The sequence below is a fragment of the Drosophila tropicalis genome, unplaced genomic scaffold (genome assembly GCF_018151085.1).
Source record: "Drosophila tropicalis isolate 14030-0801.00 unplaced genomic scaffold, ASM1815108v1 contig_805, whole genome shotgun sequence".
NCBI lineage: Eukaryota > Metazoa > Arthropoda > Insecta > Diptera > Drosophilidae > Drosophila > Drosophila tropicalis.
In genome coordinates, this window is record NW_027173295.1 from 784,974 (window position 1) to 804,351 (window position 19,378).

General features: G+C 37.9%; 2 protein-coding genes across 3 annotated transcripts; one reads left to right on the forward strand and one right to left on the reverse strand.

The window, feature by feature from the left end:
• Positions 1-826: 826 nt before the first annotated feature.
• Nrt (Neurotactin) lies at positions 827-14,238 on the forward strand. Of its 2 annotated transcripts, none has more exons than XM_068293908.1 (3): positions 827-1,511; positions 10,361-11,049; positions 11,118-14,238. In XM_068293908.1, the coding sequence occupies exons 2-3, from the start codon at positions 10,419-10,421 to the stop codon at positions 13,061-13,063; spliced, it is 2,577 nt and encodes an 858-aa protein (XP_068150009.1). In that variant the 5' UTR covers positions 827-1,511; positions 10,361-10,418; the 3' UTR covers positions 13,064-14,238. The 2 variants fall into 2 exon arrangements, with proteins under 2 accessions (XP_068150009.1, XP_068150010.1); XM_068293909.1 differs by lacking the exon at positions 827-1,511 and adding an exon at positions 10,230-10,289.
• Positions 14,239-16,538: 2,300 nt separating this feature from the next.
• Positions 16,539-19,306, reverse strand: mus302 (mutagen-sensitive 302). The gene is made up of 3 exons (XM_068294044.1): positions 19,150-19,306; positions 17,589-19,068; positions 16,539-17,517 (listed from the first exon to the last, which is right to left on the reverse strand). Exons 2-3 carry the CDS (start codon positions 19,036-19,038, stop codon positions 16,958-16,960), a joined length of 2,010 nt encoding a protein of 669 aa, XP_068150145.1. The 5' UTR covers positions 19,039-19,068; positions 19,150-19,306; the 3' UTR covers positions 16,539-16,957.
• Between the last annotated feature and the right edge of the window lie 72 nt (positions 19,307-19,378).

Genomic DNA, 19,378 nt, shown 5'->3' on the forward strand with positions numbered 1-19,378 from the left:
TTATTTTTCTCAAGGGTAGTAGAAAAAGGGGTGTAAGAGTAGGATCTTCTTGCCCCTTTTGAACGGGGTAAGGGTTGCTGTTACTTGCTTGGTCGGTTGGTGGGTCGGTTGGTAATGACGCATCCATTCAATGCTTTTGGATTTTCCTGCCGCCAGATGTTTCGAAAAACCAAAAAATTTGCGCCTCAAACAAATGCCACTTGCCAACACTTTTTTTTTTTGTTGATTGTTGTTGTTCTCGTTGTTTTTGAACTGTGTTGTTTTGTTTTTGCGTTCTAGGTGAATCTAACACAATGGCAGGGCTAAAGAAGAAGGCTCTCGACCGGCTCTTCCACTCTCGCCCTCTCTCTCTCTCTCTCTTTCTCTCTCTCTCTCTACCCTTAACCATTTTAACGAAATAACAGAAACCAAACCAAACGGCAAACCTCTGTCCTCTCCGACGTAAATAGAATATATTTTGCATTTACTGTACAACTACAACATATCAGTCAGCAGCAGCAACAGCAGCAAATGCAACGCCAGCAATCCCTGCAGGGAGAGAGACCAGAGACCCACAGATACAGAGAGAGAGAAAGAAAGAAAGAGCAATAGGCAGAGAGAGAGCCAAAGATACTTCCAGCTTGATACTAGTAGTTATTATGGGGCAACCCCTATGCCATATGCCGGCAACAACAGCAGCAGCCATCCAGCCAGCGTCTCTTTATTTCCACTCACACAGAGAGAGAGAGAGAGAGAGCAAGCCACTTTCCAGTGTTTCCAATTGTGTGTGGCGGCGGCGGCGTCTGGCTGACTTTTTTTCTCATGATGGGCCGCCAGTTTGAGCCACGCTCTGCTAGACGCCGCACGCTTTTTTCGGTTTGTTCTCTCTTCTTCTGCCAGCCGCCGCTAGAAACTACTACCAAACCAACAACACACTGAACTCCGCTCCTGCAATCTTCTTATTTACGCCGACTGGACCCAAAACAAAAAACTTAAACACAAAAATAAAACCAAGACGGGAGACCAAGTGTGTGGGGGGCGACAAAAAAAAAAAAAAAAATCCGAAAAACCCAACCAAAAAGTGAACTTGCAGCCGGCAAAACAATTTTTTTTTTGTCCTTACCCTTGCTGGCCATTTCCTATTGCAAATAAATTAGTGCATTTTTTTTTTATTTGTTGTTCTTGGAGATACAAATCTTGGGTTTTTTTTTTTTTCGTTTTTTGTTTCAAATTCAAAGTGCTCAAAAAACGACAAGAAATAAAACAAAAAACAAAAGCTATAAACCAAAAAAAAAAAAAAAAACGCCAGAAATCAGTGGTCCTTCTGCTCGTGTTCTCGTGTTATACACACCTAACTGCGGTGTCCCGTATCCTGTGCGGTAAATAATAGAACTATAGGATACATGCCCGACACCCGACCCGACTCGTTCTGCACTCAAGGATAATTGTTTCCAGTCCACTGCTGCCATATTTCAATCTAAAAGAAAAAAGAAATCAGATAAACAATCCGTTTGGTTTTTCCCCTAAAACAAGTAAGCAAAATTTTACATTTTATAAACTTCAATATTTGTGCTTGAACTTATGGAAAAGTGTATCCTTTATGGTAATCTTTGAGATTGCAAATGATAGGAATCCTGCCGGCCTCCCCGATATGAAAGTACTTGGAAAAATTTCAATACAATTGGAATATAGCCAAGTTTAGGGACTAAAATTAGAACAAATACAAGGATAAAATATGTTTAAGAATAAATATTGGATAAAGATTGTACATAGGAGTTGGGAATTCAAATATTTTGAATCATTCTGGACCATTGTTGTTGAATCACTTCCGTCTTGTGAAAAACTAAACACTCGAGTCTCATCCATTTCTTCATTAAGATCTTTAACTTAATTTCATTTGTCATGGCCATGAACGGAAATATCTTTGGTTTTTTTCTCAACATTTAAGGAACTTTAATTCTAAAGGATACTAAATTTGAAGAATTTGTGAATCTATTAGATTAATGTTAATTTTCTGTTTAGTATATAGTTCTCATTGGATATCTAATCAAAATCTGCATTAAAGAAATATATTTTGGCTTATTGGGCTTAAAGGCAAAATTTCTATGGAATTTGTTACAATAAATTTCTCTTCTTCCTCAACCCCGCCAAATTGTTTGAATTTTCAATTGTCTCAGCTAAACGCTTTATTAATTAGCCGCCCTCCCACCCCCTTCTAAAGCCCTAAATTAATCACACACTAATACCCATTTAAAGCCTTACGAAAATAATTCTTAATTATCTTTTTTGAGAGAAAAATCCAACCCCAAAAACAACAACTCGATTTTCAATTCCCCTTGCTTTATATTGTGGCCCCGCGAATAAGATTAATAGCTATTTCTGATTCCTTTCTCATTCAACATCGTCAACATCATCATCATCATCTGCTTTAACATCTGTGTATTCATCTAATGGCTCATGTTGTTTTCGATTACATTAATCAACGAAACCAAATCCTTTTGAACATTTTCATAAATTTATAATCCCCCCGCCAAAAGAAATGTCATCGAGATGTGAAATATTTCAATCTATCAGCAACTTCACAGGCAAAGGCAAGATCAAAAATAGAAAACTGAAAATCCAAAACAAAAATATTGCGTCGAAATCATTTTTTTAAGCTTCTCTCGAAAGACAATTAAGTAAAGGAAACAATCAAAAAACAAAACAAAAAAAGAAGTAACACAAAATATCAAAATCTCTGCAGCTGCTCCACAAAGGAGAAAAAAAACTGAAAAAAAAAAACGAAAATGACTTCCGGGGAATCGGAGCGAATGAAAACAAAAACTTCAAACTGACAGTTAAAATGCGAGAGAGGAGGGAAACGTATAAAGAGGTGGCGGCAAAAGAAAAGCTGAAAAGCTGCAACATTTGCATACGAAAAAAGATTTATTAGGCATGGGAGGCATGGCCCTTCCGTTGCCTCCTCCTCCACCCACAACTTTCTGTCCGACTTTCTGTCTTTGGCTTTTCTCTCATGGCCATAAACCCTGTCGCAAGTGAAATAGGTCATCAGAGGTTAAGATTAAGGATGGAACTAACCAACTAAAGCCATTGTAGTAATTTAGTATGAATGAATATGTAAGATCTCTATAACGAAAAAGGGTATCCAAAAATCGGCAATCTCTCTTTTTATATATGGAGGGGGAAATTTGTTGCTTATTGTTTTGTCAGCACTGGTTTTTCTTTTGTTTTTGTTTTCCTCTTCTCCACAAAGACAAAAGCAGACAATGTGTTACAATTTTCATGATTTTCCTTAGTTTAAATCAAACATTTTCCATGCTTAATGATTTATATAATGTTTGGTAGCTGCTTTCACTTGAATGTAAACAACAATTGGATAGATGGAAACCAAAATGTTTAAGACAAATTTTGGTTTGTAAACAAATGGAAACCAAAATTTTTTGTTTTCAGGGTTCAGGGTCAGAAATTGTTGGCGTTATTGTTGTAAATCCATCAACAAAAAGTCAAGTTAAGTCAAGTAGTTTTCCTCCCCCTTCGCTGGACTAATGAGAAGGAAAGAAAAAGAAACAAAAACAAAAATCATCACATCAAACACAAGAAACATAAGACAAACTCGTAAATTTTATACTTATTTGTTGACAATCTCAATTGGTTGTTGGTAAGCCATGATGCAACAATCTCTTGCCCTATTCTGCTTATCAGCTTGAACAAATCTGGGCCTATCTTCAAAGATTTCAAAATCCTTAAAATTGGATAAGCAATAAAAAAAGAAATAACAACAACAACAAACAAACGAACGAAAAGATCCTAAGAAAAGGAAAAGGCAAAAAATCCAAATTCTATCCTTGGCCGTTTTAGGAATTCAGCAAATGTTCTTGTTGCTTGCTCGATACCCTGCTTACTTTATGAAATAGAAGATGAAGGTATATATGTACATATATTGTTGATATTGATCTTAAGAGAAGATTGGAAAGTTAAAGCTAAAGGGTATAAGAAAGTCGATATGGCCTAGTTTCAATAATTTTTGTGCTTTGCGTTAGGGGGAATTTTATTCCCTGGCGCCTTTGTCAAACATCACTGGAATCGGAATCCATCCATCAGGGACATCCTTTGAGGTTTTTATTTTTCAGAACAAACACACGCACACACAAATTTCCGGTCTACCTGCTGCCCTTGCCCGCCCTTCCAACGGTTTAATACTACACTCTAGTTGCACGTGCATAAACTCAGGTTTGAGTTTCTCCGTGGTTTTGGCGTTGGGAAGGGGTCGGTAAAGGGGGTGGGGGGGGGGCCGACCAACACGTGTCTGGCAAATGAAATTTATATTTATCACCCTCCACGACTCATCCAGCCTTTGCTCCTCCTTCACCTCTATCTCATCATCATCATCATCATACTACGTTAACTCATCATTGAAAATTACCATGAAATTAATCTAGAAATATTGTTAGATCAACATGTTATGAAAAGTTAATTTAACAATCGCTTGAGGCACTTTTTGTATGTTTTTTTTTTTTTTTTCCTTTTCATTTTTTCTCTTGGCCAGTTGACCACAAAACTTGGCTTGTTAACTAGTTGGTTAGTTTCTTTTAGCCCTTAGAGCTAAAGGCCATTAACATTTGGTTCGTTCGCTCGTTATTTAGTTGGCGTCCGGATGACAAATTGACTTCGTTAGAAGTGTGTTCCATGCCCCATGGAGCAAATATGAAGCGCTTGACGCTGAACGCCGCCGTACAAATTGAAAAATTATTTAGCCCCCGAGGTTGTTGAATTTTCCTCCTGTTTATAATCGTGTTGATTGCTTTCGTGGGAAGGCCACAAAGTGGAAGCCGAGTTAAATTTGTGGTGGGTAGGTGGATGGGTGGGTGGGTGCACCTCTCATTGCACCTCTCATAACTGTTGAGAGTTAATTGCATTTATTTGTTGTGGTTACCGCTTCGGATGGAACCTGTCTAGACCAATTTCCTTGTAATATAAATTGTTTACAGTGGCTAAAATGAATTTTCAATGGAATTGAAGTTTTCTTACCTCACTTTGGTTTTAGTTAACAAAAAACTAAAAACTAAACTTCTTTGAAATTTTACTGTTACTGTCACATTCTTATCTATAGATAATCTAAAATATTTTTATTGGTTTTCAACCCACTGTTCAGTGGTATATAATTTGCTTGAGCAAACATTTGTTTTAATTGCATTTTTAAAATGTTTTTTACCTTATCATGATTTTTAATGTCTGTCTCTCTCTGTGTGTGTGTGTGTGTGTGTGTGCTTGGTGTCCTGTAATTTTCTGATATCCTGTTTAATTGAGCATAAACAACACTATCATCCACTATCTCACTCACTCAGTCACCCACTCTCTCACTTTATCATCGAGCATGTCAAAACACAATGCTTGTTATTTTATATTTTCTTTATTGTTTTGCCTCGCCCACTCACACTCACGCACGCACGCACGCACACTATCGCGCCATCTGTTGGCGAGTAGGTGGCAACTATTGGCGCCATAGTATTTTATATTACAAGAAGAAGAAGAGAAATTGTAATCAAATATAATGGTACAGCTACTGCTGCCTCCACCTCTGCCTGTCTCCCCCCTTCTGTATTGCTCTCGTGTCATTTCCTTTGTTTTCATTTCATGCTTGACTGCCGTTAACCAAAGCGGCGGGGGGTGTTGCTGGCGGGGGCGGTGTGTGAGAGGGGCAAAAAGGCAAAATAGACACTCACAGGTTGCAGTTAAATTTATTTCCGTTATATTTTTTTTTTCGGTTACTTCTGTTGCGTACTCCTTAAGGGTAACATAGCCACCCCCATCCCGCCTTTTTGGTTTTTTTTTTTAGTGTCCCCGGATTTTTGTTAATCTAACGACAATTGGTCACTCAACAAGAGGTTTGTGTTGCGCCTCGGGCAAGGGGGAAATGGAAAAGGGAACGAAACCAAAAAAACCAATTGCAGTTTTTATGCATTTTTCACAAAGTGTTTTCTGACATGTCACAGATACAGCTAAAGAAATTTATTGCATTTTCTAATGTTCTTTGCGTGTGTGTGTGTGTTTGTATGTGTGTGGTTCAAAGTTAAGTTTTAATGATTACAAGATGATAAACGACTGTGTTCGAGAGAGAGAGAGAGAGAGGGGGAAGAGATTAGTGTTAGTTACTGTTATGTTGCATGCTTTTGGGCCCTTACGCACAGTGGTAAGAAATGTATGTTGACCCAACTTTGTTTTACTTTTAATCCCATTTTTTGTTTTTACTTGCTTTAAATTGTATATACATATGTACATAGAACTTATTCCATTAAAAGATAGAATAATATTTATATTAGATTTTTGGAAAACGAATTCGAAACTTTTTGTTGTCAATTTTGAATTTGTATTCAGTTCTTAACAACAGTTTTAGTTAGTGAGAGACAATAAGTATCCGAACATACCAAAGACCTGTCTATCTCTGAGATAGTTTTCAAAAGATTTCTCATAGATTATGAAAAAGCTAGATAGAATCTGACGATATAATCGCTTAATCTTCTAAAAGACTGCCAAAATAACAGCTAAGAGAAATTGAAATCTCAATTTGTTTTCAAATATTTCAAAGTTTAATATCATTCTACTGCCATCATAAACATAATTTTGTACATATATAACTGGAAAAAGTATTCAAGTAAATATATTACTTATTAATTATTTAATGTAAACACTGTAAAGAAAGTACAAAAACTCCACAGATTAAGCAGGTGAACAAAAAATTTTTGTTTAATTTTCTGCTTTCCGTCTAATTTTTCATCGTAAATCGCTTTAGTATTGAAATCGCTCCCATTTCGTCAAATTTTAGACGGAATCGAAAACGAGAACATAACTTTGACCCACTGTGTGGTGCAGAATAGTCATGGCCAACAGATTGTGGTCATTTAATGTGCTAACGGTAATTTTTTAAACTTGGCAATATTGTACCAAAGAAAATGCTTTTACATAGAATGCGTGGCATGATTCATGTGGAGTGTGGGAAGGAGGGAGGCTGGCAGGAGCAGGGGCAGTGGCAGGGGTTAAGGGAGTCATGACAGTAAAAATCGCATGTCAAACGCAAGTTTTTAGAGAACAGAAAATATATATTTGGCTTAATTTATGAGCCAAGACAAATTATGGACTCACACACACATATGTACATATGTACATATCCACATATACATGTAATGTGTCCAGAGATAAATGCGTGACTTTCCGTTTTTGGGTCTTTCTTTTCTGTGATGAGGCGCGCGTTGACAAAGTATTTAAGAGACACATTTCTTAGTTAATTAACAATATTTGATGACTTGTTGTAATGGCCATATGTATGTATGTATGTTTGTTTGTCAGTTTTTCGCAATTGCAATTGAAGCCTGTCTGTCTGTCTGGTCAATCGGAGTAGGAGGAGCAAGCAACAGGGAGAAGTCTCTATATAATTACTTTGACCTGCTTCTGCTTAATGAGAGAAGGCAGAGCTAGCTAACACACATACATACTTACGTGGTGGTGGAGAGGGGGGAGAAGAGGGATGGGCGAGACCAATACCAACAATACTATTGCCTAATGCCCTCTTAAATCCGCTTTCAATTGGATTGCCAAGTTGACACTTTTTGTTTTTCACTCTCGATACGCATTACATGAGTTCGGTTGGGTTTGTTGTTGTGCTCAACAATTTTCCTTCCTTCTAACCTAAACCCCAAACCCCAAACCAAACATCAGACAGAAACAGAATACGGAGAGAATCAACTGAACCGTAACCGGGACCGACCCTATCGCCCATCGCCGGACTACTGATAATGATATTGTCATCGTTGTAGAAAAGATTATGGCACGCAACGCCTGTTTATTTTTCTTCTTCTTCATTTTTTCCTCCTTTTTCCTACGGTTGAACTTTAAGTTCACATTTTAATGGAATTTTCTTTTGATTTACACATGACAGAGGTTACGACTTGGCATCGTTATTTTATTTCATTTTTCCCCCCAATCTTTTTCACTTTTACTTTTTATGTTTCGCGTGTGTGTGTGTGTGTCTGTGTGTGTCTGTAGTGCGTAGTTGACAGAGAAGGAAAATGTGTGAAAAAGGGCTTGACTTTTAGTTTAAAGTAGAGAGATAATAGTTGATAGTGATTCGATTTGTTCATTATACATACATACATACATATGTGGAATATAGGTTAATATTGAACATTGATTTGATTTTGTTTCATACTGTGGACAAATTTCCAAGAATTTACAAGATAATGAAATTTAGTTGAGATTGGTTTTCATTTCCATATGACAATTAAATGATTTAAGTAGGTACTCTGAGAATTTGAGTTGTACATTTTCTAAATGAAAAATGAATCTATCTAAGAAAACATTTTTATTTTTATGCATTTCAAGATTAGAATTAAAAAAAATAAAGAATTACTTAACCATTTAAAGAGGTTTAGTTAACCTAAAAACTATATCCTGCAAAACATTTCAAAAGAGAACTTATCCTTTCGCTTAGACACTTAAAAGACAGTAAAATGTTTTTACTTTAAAATTTAAGTCACTTTTTGTTTAAGTTTTCAAAAATAATTTACCTTATACAAAAAAATAAAAGCGAGTCCTTTGTCGGGGGAAAATGTTAACATATAACCCAGCTTCGACTCCGTTTTATCGACTAATCATTCATTTCAATTCAATTTAGTAAGCGAATAACGAATTTTGAACTCAGTTGGGCTTAAATTAGATTCATAAGGCTAATTTCTGTTAAAACAATTGTCCAAGTGATACAACAAACGAAACTGAAACAAACTAAATGAGTATAAATATAAGTGAATAGGTTGTTACATTTCGAATACCTTAGCCAGAACTTTAGTCGAACCTCCAGCCAGAAATTTGGTTCTTGTAAGATCCCAAAACTTGCTTTACTCGTTTCAAAGTTTATCAAATTCAAGCGACTTGTGCTTGGCATTTAATGAATAGGATTCATTAAAATTGCATAGCATCCTTTTTGAGTTCCATTCGAATTACTTAAAGTGAGAAATCATTCGTATTTTCGAATACTAGGCTGACTTCGACTTGATTTTGTTTACTTGTGAGTTGAACTCTCTTCTATTCATTTTCTTTAGAATTCAGCAATTACGTCTAATGATTCTTAGGCTTATTTGCTTCAATGTTCATATATGATATATCAAAGTATTAACTTTTTCATGTATCTAATAGAGTTACTTACATATGTTACACTCCTCGCATTCATACTCATTTGTTTACCATGAGAGAAGGTCTAGAACTAACAAAACTAGTTTGATCGTTAATTTCCCCATTTCCGTGGATAATAAAACCACTTATCAAAGGATTTTGTAGGCATTATTCCCTATAGTTTATATCCCTTAAAAAAATCCTTAAAATTTTTAACCAGAACATTCTTTGGACTGAAATTTAATCATCTATTTTTGACTTTACATTGACTAGAACGTTTTGCTGATTTCCATGGCATCATTAGCTTAATCTATTGCTAATGCAAATCTAATGTGAAAAAAAGGTAGAGCCAAAAAAATAAAACAGGGAAAAAACAAGTTATTAGTGGAAAAATGACTTTGGTGCAACATTTTTTTTATTTTCGAGCGAGCTGCGGTCAATTAGCTGGGCAATTTCCATAGAGGGTCATAGGAGAGTCGCGACATGATTTTTTTGGGCTACTGTTGTGCATGCTGGGCGAGTAATCGTTTCGAGTTTGTGTCCTTGAGTCCTGCAGTCAGGAACAACATGGCTTTTCTAGTCCTACGCTAATTAAAGACTTTGATTTTTCTGTGTAAAATTGAGGAAAACGTGTGAAACCAATTCGTCGGCTAGCACGGCGCACGCAAGCACGTACCATAAAACCGTAAAAGGGAAACGGGATTGTTATAGAAAGGACTCGGAGTCGTCACGCAAAATGCCGCGTAGCTGCAGCAGCAGCAGCAGCTGCTGCGCTTTAGTTAATAAATTTGCGGTCTTCCCGCCCCGAAAATGAGAGAGAAAATGCCATAAGGCTAGAATATGTCAAGGAAATTCGAGCAAATTTTATTTGTCCTTCCGTCCTTCTGGCCGTTGCGTTGCGTCGTTTGGCCTGTACCTGAATTGCTGCATTTTCCAGGTAGCTCTCTCAGAATTTTCCGCTCAGGTAGAGAACGAGACGGAAAAAACGTCGACATCGACGACGACAGCGTCAGCGGGGGATATAAATGCAATGTATCCTGATCCTTGCTTAGCTAGTAGAAGATTACCCATCGATCGTGATAGATCCTAGATCGTTTTACCACAAGTTTTTTTTTCAACATTTTTTTTTTTGTTTGGAACTAGTCGTGGTTAGAAAACTAAAGCAAAAACGCGGAAATCAAATTTTTAACTAATCGAACGCTTTCTTTTCTTGTTTCAGCTTACTCGTAGAGTTTCTCTAAGGGATCGGAATAAATATTGTAAAACAGCTGAAGAAAATGGGTGAACTCGAGGAGAAGGAAACTCCACCCACGGAGACAACAACTAACGCATCATCGGGACATCAGCAGGAAACTTTGGAGGAGCCCAAAGAGACAGATAAGATGCTGGATAAGAAGGATGAGACGACGAGCCAGGAAAAGACAGCAACTCCCCACAATTCGAAGCCCGGCACACCGGATGCCAAGAAAAAAACGGAAAACGATGAAAAGAAAAGTAATGGTGGAGAGGAAATCATTGATATACCCAATGAGAATGGCACCAAACCATCGGAAAATGAGGACAAAAAGATAAGCAAAGAGGAGCGTGAGGTGAAGCCCAAAAAGATACCGATCGGTGGTCTAAAACTACCCGGGTTCTTTATGAAAAGCAAACCCAAATCCGAAGGCGATGGAGCCGAAGGTGAACTATTGGAAAAGGAAAAGGACGAAGATGAGAACAGCAAAGAGGCCAAAGTGGAGAATGGTGAGGCCAAGGGCAAGGATGATCAACAGCAGCAGCAGCAAAAATCACGTCCCGGTCTCGGCGAGAGATTGCGCAATCTGTTTGTAAGGAAACCAGCAACGGATAAGGAGAAGAAGCAGCAGCTAATCAATGGCAAAGAATCCGCTGATAATGACAACAAATCGGGTAGGTACCAGATGGATTTTAATAACGAATGATTTGCTAATCCTTTCACCTTTTCTTGGTACATTTAGAAGCCACTGCTGAAGCCAATGGTCAGGAGGAGTCCTCAGTTGATCCACCACCGAAACGTGGCCTATTGAATGCCATTAAATTGCCGATTGCCAATATGATACCAAAAAAGAAATCACCCGATGATGTGGAATTGGGTCTTGGCGGTGGCAATAAGGCGGGACTAGCTTCGATGGAGACACTGGATGATTCTCTAAAAGATCAGGATACCGTTGATCGTGCACCAGTGAAAAGCAATGGCACTGACGATTTGAAATCAATTGAACTGAAAGATGACAAACTGCCGGCTAATGAAAAACTGGCAGCCGAAGAAGAGGAACAAGAGCGCCCAGCATCCCTATGGACACGTCTGCGTGGCTACAAATGCAGCGTGGATGATGCCTTAATTGTCTTTGGCATTCTATTGTTTGTCCTACTGATGGCAGTCATCGGTTATGTCCTGACCCATGAGACATTGACATCGCCGCCTCTGAGAGAGGGCAAATTCATTTTGGCCGTCACCGGATGCGGACCCGTGGAGGGTGTCAAGGAGGATGGGGCATTTGCTTTCCGTGGCATTCCGTATGCCAAGGCACCCATTGAGGAAAGGAGATGGCGACCAGCTCAGCTCATTGATAGCATTGACGGCTGTTGGAACGACACACTGCAGACCCACAATAGCAGCGTTGTGTGCACTCAAAGATTGGGCAATGGCACCACTGTCGGAGATGAGGATTGCCTGTATCTCGATGTTGTTACGCCTCATGTGCGGTATACGAATCCATTGCCAGTTGTTGTGTTGATTGGTGCTGAATCTTTGGCTGGTCCCTCGCCAGGCATATTGCGTCCATCGGCTCGCTATTCCCGTTCCCATGATGTCATCTTTGTGCGTCCCAATTTCCGTTTGGGCATCTTTGGTTTTTTGGCCCTGGACGCCTTGACAAAGGAATCGCATCCCAGAACTTCCGGCAATTATGCCCTCACCGATATCATAGCCGTTCTCAAGTGGGTCCAATTGAATATTGTGAACTTTGGTGGTGATCCCAAATCGGTCACTCTCTTGGGTCATCGAGCGGGAGCCACTTTGGTCACAGCTCTGGTTAGTTCACCCAAACTGCAGGGACTATACACTCGGGCCTGGGCTTCATCCGCGTCGGCCATATTTCCTGGTAAACCATTATCCGAATCAGAGAAGGTCAACCAACAGCTAATGGCCACTTTGGATTGCCAGGATGTGGAATGTTTGCGTGAGGCGTCCACCGAGAAATTGTGGGCCGCCACTCCTGATACCTGGTTGCATTTCCCCATGGACTTACCGCAGCGTCAAGAGCTGAGCAGTTCGGGTCAACGTCACGAATGGTTGGTCCTAGATGGCGATATACTTTACCAACATCCATCGGAATCCTGGAAGCTGGAGCAAGCGACAGACAAACCTTTGCTCGTCATGGGAGCCACCGCCCATGAGGCCCATTCGTTGAAGCTGCGAGAGCTGCATGCAAACTGGACTAAGGCGGAAATTCAGGATTACTTGAATAAATCTCAACTGGGCGCAAAATCACTAACTGATGAGGTGATCCAGCTGTATAATGCCACCAATTATGCCTCCCTTTTGGCCATTATCACCGATATCCGAACTGTTTGCCCACTGCTGGCCAATGCCAGACTCCAGCCCAGTGTACCCTTCTATGTGGTCACTCAGGGCGAGGGCGATGATCAATTGGCCAATGTGGATGCCGATGTCCAGGCAATATTGGGACGCTATGAGCCCCACACAGTTGAGCAGCGGCGCTTTGTCTCGGCCATGCAGCAGTTATTCTACTATTATGTATCCCATGGCACGGTTCAGTCGTATGACTCAAGACGCCGGGTCATCAATGTGGGACAAGATGCCCAGCCGCAAGAGGATCATAAAAATTGCAATTATTGGATAAGCAAGGATATTGTGCCGCGTTATGCGCGCATCGATTAGGAAGAGACCAAAATATATACCATCCCGATTCCCCTTTCCCCCTCCATATCCACACCCCTTCTCTATCTTTTGAAGCTATATCATAATCTTTCTCCTTGAATCTGTAACTTTCATTTTCGTTTCGAGTTTAGTTTAGCCTAAGTGAATCTAGTGTTTTTTTTTTTTATATAAACCTCTATATATACATACATATATTTACATACAAATATATATATATATATTAATACACAGATATATATATATATTTATATTATGTACATTTAGTTCTCTTTTACACTTTAAGTTTGTAAGTTAAAATCTAACAAAGGATCTATGTCTATCATATATACATACATGCATATATATATAAATCGAAGCATATATATGATCATTCTCTAATCATAAACACACACTCACACACACACACACACAAAATAAAACTCGATAAAATATATTGATTTGAATACTTGAAAAGTATAAGATTTGCGTCTTTCTAACTCAAACTAAAACCAATACAAAACATAAATAAAACGATCGATCTTTTCAATTGTTCATAAATCTTGATCATCATCACTCCTCCCCCTCTCTCTCTCTCTATCTTAATTTTCCATCCGATATTTTGTTGCAATCGCAAAACGGTATTACTTATGAATAGGAACCAAAATCAACTTGTATGGAAAGAATTTAAGAAACACAACAAAAAAAATATGACCAACGATTAAAATTTTCGATAAACATACATAATTTTTTTATACAAACAAAACAAAATAAGTGAAAAAAAGTGAAAAAGGGGCTAACACAGAACTCAAAATAGAATTAGTTGTACAACATATAGATTTCAATCTTGTAGATTGAACTGAATGTGGATGGTTGGTTGTATTTCAGTTTCAACTGAAATCGCTCTCCCTCCCTCTCTATCTATCTATCTCACTATATATCATAGCACTTCATATTAACTAACAAGACGCATCATAATTAGCACCAAACACAAAACAAAAAATCATCAAAAATGAGATTAAAGTCTTTTTAGCCAGCAATTTTGTCCAAACAAGAAAAACAAACAAAAAAAAAAAAAAAAACAGGAAAATGTTTTCAAAACATTTTTTGTTTTTTTCGTTTCCTTTGTTTTCCTGTGAGACTGTACTTTTCTTCAAATACGATACATGGACCCCACAAAAAACACCATTACACAAAAATTCAACTCTTCAGCTTAAAGAAAACACATTCACAATTATTTTTTATTGTATAGCTATAGCTTTATAATACATTAATGTAATAAGATTTCATTCAAAAGCAAAACATTCAAAAATTTGAAATTCAAGAATCAAAACTGAAAATTTAAATATATACACATATACATACATATATGTATATATATATATATATATATAACAAATTAAAAACATGTATAAGACCATGCAAATAAAACCGAGAAATGTTTTTTGAATAAAAATATAAAGAGAAAAAATTACACATCCTTTTTTACCAGAGAGTCAGTGGGATTTTGGGGATCCTTTTCTTAAACGCCATTGCATCTTTTAGCCGGGAAAAGTTATAAGACTAACTGGTTAGGGGTGATCTGTTGCTGGAAAAGGCCATAATTATTTTAGAGACCGATATTTTGGTTTCCCTTCCAGAATTTAGGAGATATCGAAAAACAAAATTAAATGAAGTAAGAAAGTCGTCTCGCCGACTTCGGTATACCATGCACCAGGTGAACAAATATGCTAAATTTCGAATACAAAATGTATGTCTATTAAATTCGTTTTACATGCCTCATAGCATATGCCAGCGAGCACTCTAGCGCCGCCTACGACCAACTCCGCCCTTATAGACCGATTCCGATTCTAGTCCGATGTTTTTTTTGGTAGGTTGGTAGATTTTAATAGGGCTAATTAGTGTGCTAAATGTGTAGTCGATAGTCAAAAAATTGCGACAGGCAATCGGGTCTTTCTAACTTATGGAGGCGAAAGTGGGTGTGGCAAAAATTAAAAATATTATTAATCTGCCAGCATACTAAAGAAATCAACATACCAAATTTGGTGGTTCTAGTTTTGTTAATCTTTGAGAAAATCGGTTTTATCTAATTTGCGGGGGCGCAAGGGCGAAAATTGGAATCAAACTTGAACACTGTAGATATTACAGAAGACTACGCACAAAATTTAGTGGTTCTATCTCTTAGAGTCTTCGAGATCTACATGTTCAAACGGACAGACAGACGGACATGGCTAGATCCTGATCAGATATGCTTCCTTCTGCCTGTTACATATATTTTGGCGACTTTAATATACCATCTCACCATCCCACTATAAGATCGCTTTGCGAATCTGCAATTCTTCAAACTTACGACCAATCGTCAAAATTCACGTCCATTCTGTTCAATTTCCAAATGTTTTACAAGAATTTAAAATTGTAATCAAACTGAGATTGATTGTAGATTTTCAGGCAAAAAAGCAGTCCAAAGATTTTCAAAATCCTAACTCAGTCAATTTTATGAAGATTATGATATAAAATGAAATCAAGTAAAACTAAAGGCCTCGCAATGGCTTAATTCGGCACTGCTGATTAATTACACAGGCCGACATGATTTTTGCTGACGTTAACTTGGGAGGTGTTCTTAATTAATTCGGGTTCGCTGATTCTAACTGCATACTTGGTTTTTGTCCATCACGTCCAGATTTTGTGAAATCTGGAGATCTGGGGTTGAAAAATAGGCACCCAAAAGTATACTATAGAAAGTTTGAAACAAAAATTTTCAACTTTTTTTACGGATTTTAGAATATTTTGTGTAAGAAAATTAGTTCTTTTTTACACACTAATAAATAAACAATTTGCAGCAAATTCCCACAATTCTTCAAAATTTAAAAGCAGACAATTCTTGAAATCCCTATAGCATACTTTTTGGTTGAAATTTTACTCATTATAGAACTATATCCGAAGTGTAAGATATTATCCATTATAACAAAGAAATAAATCTTTGATATTTTGTAAATTCCTTTTTAATCAAGCCTAATATATTAATAGGATAAAATAATAATGTTTTTAGTACAATATTATGCTTATATCATGGAAAAATATATTGCAAATTAGATCATTTTGAATAATTTGAACGCATTTTTTTCGAAATCCTGACGTGATGGAGAAAAACTAAGTACAGGGCCGTGATTAGCAGCCCCCAATTACTATAGGAGACCTATTCAAACACTTTTTCATGACCTCAAAAATGTCGGCCTGTGTTATTCGCCATCTCTTTCTTTTTTAATCCGTTGCCCAGAAAAATATGCAACAAAATGTTATATTTCTATCTTAAGAAACTTGATCATAATAACTTTGTAAATAACTTTTTAGCTTCTGGCTTAAAAGTAGCATTAATTGGAATATGGATAAAATATAGTTATTCTTTGAATACACAAAATAATAACCGCAATGGCGAAAGAAACCAAAATCCTCGCCAGCTTGATTACTGCTGGTTATTAAAAAACATTTTACTCAGCACTTTATAGACAACTTGGACAATAATTGTTTATTCATTCTATATTTGTGTGAAATGTGTGTATGTGTGTGAAACTTATTATCAAAGTTGTTTATTAAACTAATCGGATTTCGTTTGGAATGCCATGAATGCAGAAGACAAAGAAATAAATGCATGAAAACGTTATACACAAAAAAAAAAAAACGCATAATTTTAAGGACCGTTAGGCCACAAGGTTACATAAAAGCAACTCTTGTTATATAGAAAAAGTCAAAATATTAGTAGAGCGAATATGAATGTTATGAAATTTGTCGAGACGTGACACTTTTTGAGGCTTCATTTTCACAGAAAATAATGTTTAACTTCAATATATGTTTTCAAAAATATTTGTAAAAGTTAAGAAACAAAAAAAAAAAAAAAATTATATTTAAATCTACTCTGTACTAGCTTGAACTGTTTACTTTATAAATTCGACATTTGTTATCCGTGAGTGCGGCCAAATAGTGATCGGATTGACTAGTTACCAATGGACAGATGTCATAGACTACCTCATTGACTGCCATGGTTTGGACACGCTCCTCACGTCGAACATCATGCAATATTAGCTGTTTCTTATCCTGAAGATAACCAGCGATAAGGGTATTATTCTCAACAGCCATCTGTGCGGGACGTGTCATAACTGGCGTCGCTTTGGAACCATAGACCGATGTTTTAATTATAATTACGGGCGTATTATCAACTTTGCTCAATTTGGCCAAAATGTAACGTGATTGCGGACAATTCAAATTGGAGCGCACGCATATGAGTAAAAGATCCTGTATGGCATCATAGTGCATTGATAGGAGCGGTCCATCGATATTCAAACGAGTGGGTATGGCTGCCTCCGCTGCTTGGGCATATTCATAGAAGGTCAATGCGGTCAATTGGCAGACCAAAAATCCGCCGCTGGTAAAAGTTTTGCCACTTGGCACTGCGGCAATGTGTATCACAGGACTAAAGTTTTCTGCAATTGGTTGGAGGATATTGTTGATAAAAAAAAATTATAATTTAAATTTAATCAAATGACAAACTCACCGTCTGCCTGGAACTCGCTGAGTATGTTGGCAGGAAAACGTACGTCATAGATATAGATGCCACCCCTATGATCACCAGCATAGATAAAGTGCTCCCTTTCATTTCGATCCAGGGCGCATGACCAAAGTTGCTTATCATGAGCTTCAAACATGGAGGAGCACAAGCGAGATCTGACATCAAACAATTTAATCTTACGCTCCCGACTGGCCACAGTCAGCATGTGTTGGCTCTCACTGAATGCCATATCTCGGATTATCTGGGATGATGTGTGCATAAAATGCATTGGCTTAAAGGTTGGCGGATCTATGAAGCGTACACCAAAGCCAGGGAATAGATTCTGGGCTGATTTCTGGGATGCTATCAGCATGGAATGGGGTTGAGAATAGAGGAGCACCCGGCAACCAGCCTCACGGCAAATTTCCAAATTCTTTTCCATATATAAACGATAATTGGCCAGAGATCGGATGCACTTGGCATCGGAGTCCGTTGAGAATGCGCCGCGGCAGCCCATAACACCGCCAGCACGCACCAATTCCCTCAGACGATCGTAGTCCAGCTGCAGGGATGAGAGTCTCTTGGTGGCCATGGTGTGGCTGAGTTTTACTGTTGCCAACTCGGATGTCAACGAAAGAGTCTTTCGACGCTCGACCTCTAGTTCTTCACGCAGACCCGTGTCTATGACCTGCAAACGCTTGGCATACAGATGTCTGATGTCTCGAAAACCGGCTTTAGCCTTGCACTGGGGACACACTTTCGTAGAGGATTGTCGTTGACTTTCAGTCAGCCAGCGACGTATGCAGGATTCACCATAGAGATGGCCACACTTGAGGGAAACCAATCGATGATCGCCACTCATTTCCCATGAGTCCAAACAGATGGGACATGTCAATCCATCATCTTCATCATCATCAATGGGACCAGCCCCTGTGGCTTCAGATTTCTGTGAGTTCAATGTTGGTGAAGTTTCATTTGATTTAGATAGCCGTTTCCTTTTTTTAGCTGGCGATGGAGTGTTCAAGTCAATAACATTCGAATCTTGAACAATCCGGCGTGATGTGGTAGGTGGGCTGAGCGTAACCGGAATACGTTGAGGTTGCTCTTCAATATTTTCCGCCTGCTCCTCTTGCCGTATCTCGCGTTGTCCTTCTATTTGCTCTCCTTCTCTTTGTTCCTCTACTTCTGCTAGTTCTTCACTTTGTTCTTCTGCCAGTTCTTCAACTTGTTCTTCTCCTTGCCTCTCCACTGGAAGCTGTTCCTCCAAATTGGGTTGCAATTGATCATCGAGGACCTCAGCTTCGTTATCCGTTAATATTTCATCATCGTTGGAATTTGAGTCGGCATTCTGTGAAATGATTCCTTGCCACAGCAGCCGTCGTAGTCGAGGCTGATCTTCAATATTACTGGAGTCCTCACTATCAGATCCATCGCTTTCGAAGTTATTATTGCTCATAATGATTCCGTCTTATCATGCAAAATATTCCTGAAATAAATTTAAAATGTATATACACATTTATTTTCAGCAGCAATTCTAATAACAACAGTGAAAAGAAACGAAACTTACGTTCATGATGATATTCACAGCATTTATAAAAAGCATTAGTTTAAGTAAATAAGCCAGCTGCACTTTTATTATTTGGTTTAAATGTTAAGTCTAAGCACAATTATTAAAATGAAACAAAACGATTAATCCAAAAAATAAAACCATAAGTAGTGTTCTAAAAAGCAAAACAGCGTCACATATGTTTATTCGATAGCTATCGATAGCAACTGCAATTGCTTGTCAACACTAA